The 3721-nt window shown below is 35.2% G+C and overlaps 1 protein-coding gene across 3 annotated transcripts; it reads left to right on the top strand.

Annotated features, from left to right (window-relative positions):
- The first annotated feature begins 260 nt into the window (after positions 1 to 260).
- LOC112454452 (zinc finger CCHC domain-containing protein 13-like) lies at positions 261 to 3510 on the top strand. 3 transcript variants are annotated; one of them, XM_025015868.1, is made up of 2 exons: positions 261 to 1579; positions 3466 to 3510. In XM_025015868.1, the coding sequence occupies exons 1-2, from the start codon at positions 1410 to 1412 to the stop codon at positions 3467 to 3469; spliced, it is 174 nt and encodes a 57-aa protein (XP_024871636.1). In that variant the 5' UTR covers positions 261 to 1409; the 3' UTR covers positions 3470 to 3510. The 3 variants fall into 2 exon arrangements, 2 of the variants coding, with proteins under 2 accessions (XP_024871636.1, XP_024871627.1); XM_025015859.1 differs by lacking the exon at positions 3466 to 3510 and having other exon boundaries at positions 261 to 597; positions 1327 to 1728.
- Positions 3511 to 3721: the final 211 nt, after the last annotated feature.

Genomic DNA, 3721 nt, shown 5'->3' with positions numbered 1-3721 from the left:
GTAAATTATTATTTGTCAATACGAATGTTGGTTTATCTTGTCAAAAGAGGAATGCTAATGTTCAGTTGATATTTAAATCCCGATATAGATGGAAGAAGAAGAAGGCCAAGATGCGCTGGTCGACTACGACAGCGATAGCAGCTTTATCACGGTAATAGATAGAGAAGCAAAAGATAAAAACGAGGAGACAGTAAGAAAAGATATAGGTAAGAGAGTATTTTTTTTTTTGAAAATAAAGTAGTCCAGAAGAATAATATATATATGCATTCAGAGAAAATAAAAATAGTAATTTCAAAATTCCGTATAGAAGCAAAAGATAAAAAGGAGATGGAAAGAAGAGGTGCAATCCCGAAAAAGAACTTGCCTAAAGTCAGAGAGAATATAGATGTGACCAAAGCATGGGAAGAGAACCGTCCAGTACTGCCAATTGGAACCAAAATATTATATGAAAAGCAAGAAAAATTGGTCGAAAAAATGGACAATTCGATGCAGGTGCTGGATAAAGTAATGACGAAGGCCACCGAGATGATGGAGAATATGGTGGAAGTCTCCCGTTTAAACTTAGAGAAAGAAAAAGTTAAACTTAGACGTTTAGAGGTAAGCAATAAAGATACCCAAAGTTCAGTAGAAAACAGGAAACAAACGGTTAAAGAACTAGAGGTAGAGTCTAAAAAGAGAAAATTAAATGAAATAACAGTCTGTTCAGCCGAAAAAGATAGAAGTTTAGAGACAATGAAAAGAGCTATAGAATTGGAATTGAACAGTCAAAGGTTGCATATTAGAAGAGAATATAAGCTGACGCAAAAATCCAATTTTGATCTTTGGATGGATTATTTAAAATCTGAGTTAATGAATAACGAGTTGTTAGATGTAATAGATTCAAACATTGAAAGTCCAGAATATCTCTCCGAACTAAAAGTTGCTAAGAGAAAAAGTCTAGTTAGAGATATAATAATCAATCATTTAGATGAAAACTATCATAAAAGGATTCTACATGAAAAAGATCCGAAAGAAATTTTGAAGAAATTGAGAGGATATAAAAAGAGTGAAGTAAACGTTACTCATGCATCGGTACGAGCTAAACTCTATCAAATTAAAATGAGAAAAGACGAAAAAGTAAGTGATTTTTGTGAACGCTTCGATTCAATAATTAGAGAATATGAATCATGTGAAGATGCGGTACCCCTCGCAGAACAAGAGATTAGATCTGCACTTTATCAGGCTGTGTCAATTAATGTACCAGAGCTGAGGAATGTAGATTTAATTAGAAGACAAACTAATCTTAAAGAAATGAACATAGATGAAATAAAGTCTTTTATGATGCAGTTAGAAGCAGAGACTAAAAACGAGAATAAAGAAAGTTAGAGAAACCCGAAGTCAGGGTACAGAGGGCTGCTGCAGAAGAGAACATGAAACAAGTGAAATGCTACAGATGCAACCGAATGGGTCATATGGCAAAGGACTGTCCACTAATAGAATTTGGTGCCTGGTTTTGTTACTTCTGCCAGGAAGTACGAGGTCACAAGGGTGATAATTGTCCGAGTGCCGAAGCCCAGGCGAACAGAGCTAGAGGAAAAAGGTATTTAAATAAAACCGTTAATAAAAACATAAAGAAAAAGAGTAGATTTGTGCAAAAAGGCACAAAAAGAGTAGATAACAAAGGGAAAATAACCAAGATACAACCAGCTGAGAAACCTATATCAACGAAAACAGCAAATGAAGGAGAATCAGAAGAAAGTAAATAATACATGGTTAAATTAATAGAAGATAGAGATAGTTCAAAAAAGGTAGTCAATTTTACTGCAGATTCGGGTGCTACGGATCATATTGTGAATAAGAATTTTATTCTGTCAAAGTTTGAAAAATGTAAAGATAGAGTTATTAAATGCGCGAATAAAAATGAGCTTGCAAACATTTCAATAGATGGTAAAGGAGATCTTACGCTAATAACGAATGAAAAAGAAAAGAGAGTCATTAAATTAACAAATGTAATTGCAGCAAAGAAAGTATCCAAAAATTTACTATATCTAAGAAAGTTGGCTGATGCAGGGTTCAGTATTTATTTAGATGATAAAGTGTTTAAAGTTTACAATAAACTGACAAATAAAATAGTTTTTAAAGGAATTTACAGATGTAGAGCAGAAATTGTTCCACATAGTGAGCTTCCTAAACAATCGCAAGCAAACATTCAGACCAATGAATTATCAATTTCGGAGGGAGAGTTAGATGAGAGGGATAATGTTGGCTCTGCGATTGGGAGGGAGAATGAAGGAGAGCTCACAAATGTGAACGAAAATATAGAACACAATAATGCTGAACTCGAGCAAGTCATTAAGTTGGAGGATATACAGACAATAGAGAATATAGAAGAAATGTGTAAAAGCTCAGTAATTGAAAAAGTAAATAAACTAGAAAAAATAAATGAGGTGATGTTATGGCATGTCAGATTAGGTCATGCATCGTTAAACTATCTAAAACAATTACAAAAAGTAGAAAAGAGATTAGAGAATGTAAAGTTTGATAACTCCATATTAGAGTGTGAAGTATGTATAATGGCAAAGATGGCAAAACTGCCGTTTAAAGAAAACAGAAATAGAGCACAGAGACCACTACAGGTAATACATACGGACATCATAGGTCCAATAAAACCTACATCCTATCCAGGACAAAAGAGGTTTATAATCACTTTTATAGATGACTATTCTAGATTAGCAAAAGCCTACTCTCTGAAGACAAAAGATGAATCGGGAGAGGCTCTAGAGAAATATCTTATATCCGCCAGAAATCTACTAAGAAAAGAAGAAAAGCTATGCTATGCAAAGTCAGATCAAGACAAGGAATTTACGGGAGGTGCTTTTAAAGAGGTATTAAAAAGAAAAAAGATAAAAACCATATTTGCATCACCGTACACTCCAGAACACAATAAAGTTGCAGAAAGGTTCAACAGAACGTTGAAGAAGTTTTCATCAGAAACAAGTTGTCATTTTGAACCAATAAAGAAATTCGGATGCATTGGATATGCAAGAGTACCAAAGCCTACGTCGAAATTCGACAAGACAGCTATTGGTGTGTTGGTGGGATATACTGACACTGAATATATACTATATACTCTGGTATCCAAGCACGAGAAAATTTATAGAGTCATGACAACAGAGCAGCAAGAAACTGCACTAAGATGGATAGAAGTCACAAACTTAAAATGTTTGATGACGACTTAGAAGAAAAAGAAGAAACTGAAAACAGAAAACATATGGATGACACTCATGGAGATTTTATCAAGCAGTGTGTTGATTAAGGGAAGGTAAAAGTCGAATGGATAAAGACCAAAGAGAATTTGGCAGACATTATGACAAAACCTTTACCTCTAGAAGCATTTGTGTATCTGAGAGATAAAATAATGAATATAGAGTTTAGACAAAGTTAGAGATTAATTTTAGTCGATAACTAATTCTTGTTATGTTTCAGATAAAGAGGAAACTTAGAGAGGACCCGTGGATCGCTCGCCCAAAGGGAGGGAGTGTTGGGAGAAGACTTTGAACGAGCAATAAGTTCCCGCTCTTCTAGAGGGCAGCCCCCGGTTGGCGGCGCGACTCGGCGCGCCACGCGTGCGTGCGGGCATCAGTGGTGCTCACAAGAGCCTCGATCACCGTCGTGTTCAGACGTGTCGGTTACGGTTTAAGTTACAGAGTGTGATATACTTATATATAATAAAGACAGTATT

This window comes from Temnothorax curvispinosus, unplaced genomic scaffold, assembly GCF_003070985.1.
Source record: "Temnothorax curvispinosus isolate PA1 unplaced genomic scaffold, ASM307098v1 QBEX01000465.1, whole genome shotgun sequence".
In the NCBI taxonomy this organism is placed as follows: domain Eukaryota; kingdom Metazoa; phylum Arthropoda; class Insecta; order Hymenoptera; family Formicidae; genus Temnothorax; species Temnothorax curvispinosus.
Note: the sequence above shows the minus strand (reverse complement) of the source record. Positions and strands in the feature narration are given on the sequence as shown.

Bases quoted from the DNA above. Each gene is read 5' to 3' on its own strand.
- LOC112454452 (XM_025015859.1), top strand. From the start codon at position 262: ATGCATTCAGAGAAAATAAAAATAGTAATTTCAAAATTCCGTATAGAA. The intron at 598-1,326 runs GTAAGCAATAAA...TTTATGATGCAG, and splicing joins TTAAACTTAGACGTTTAGAG to TTAGAAGCAGAGACTAAAAA.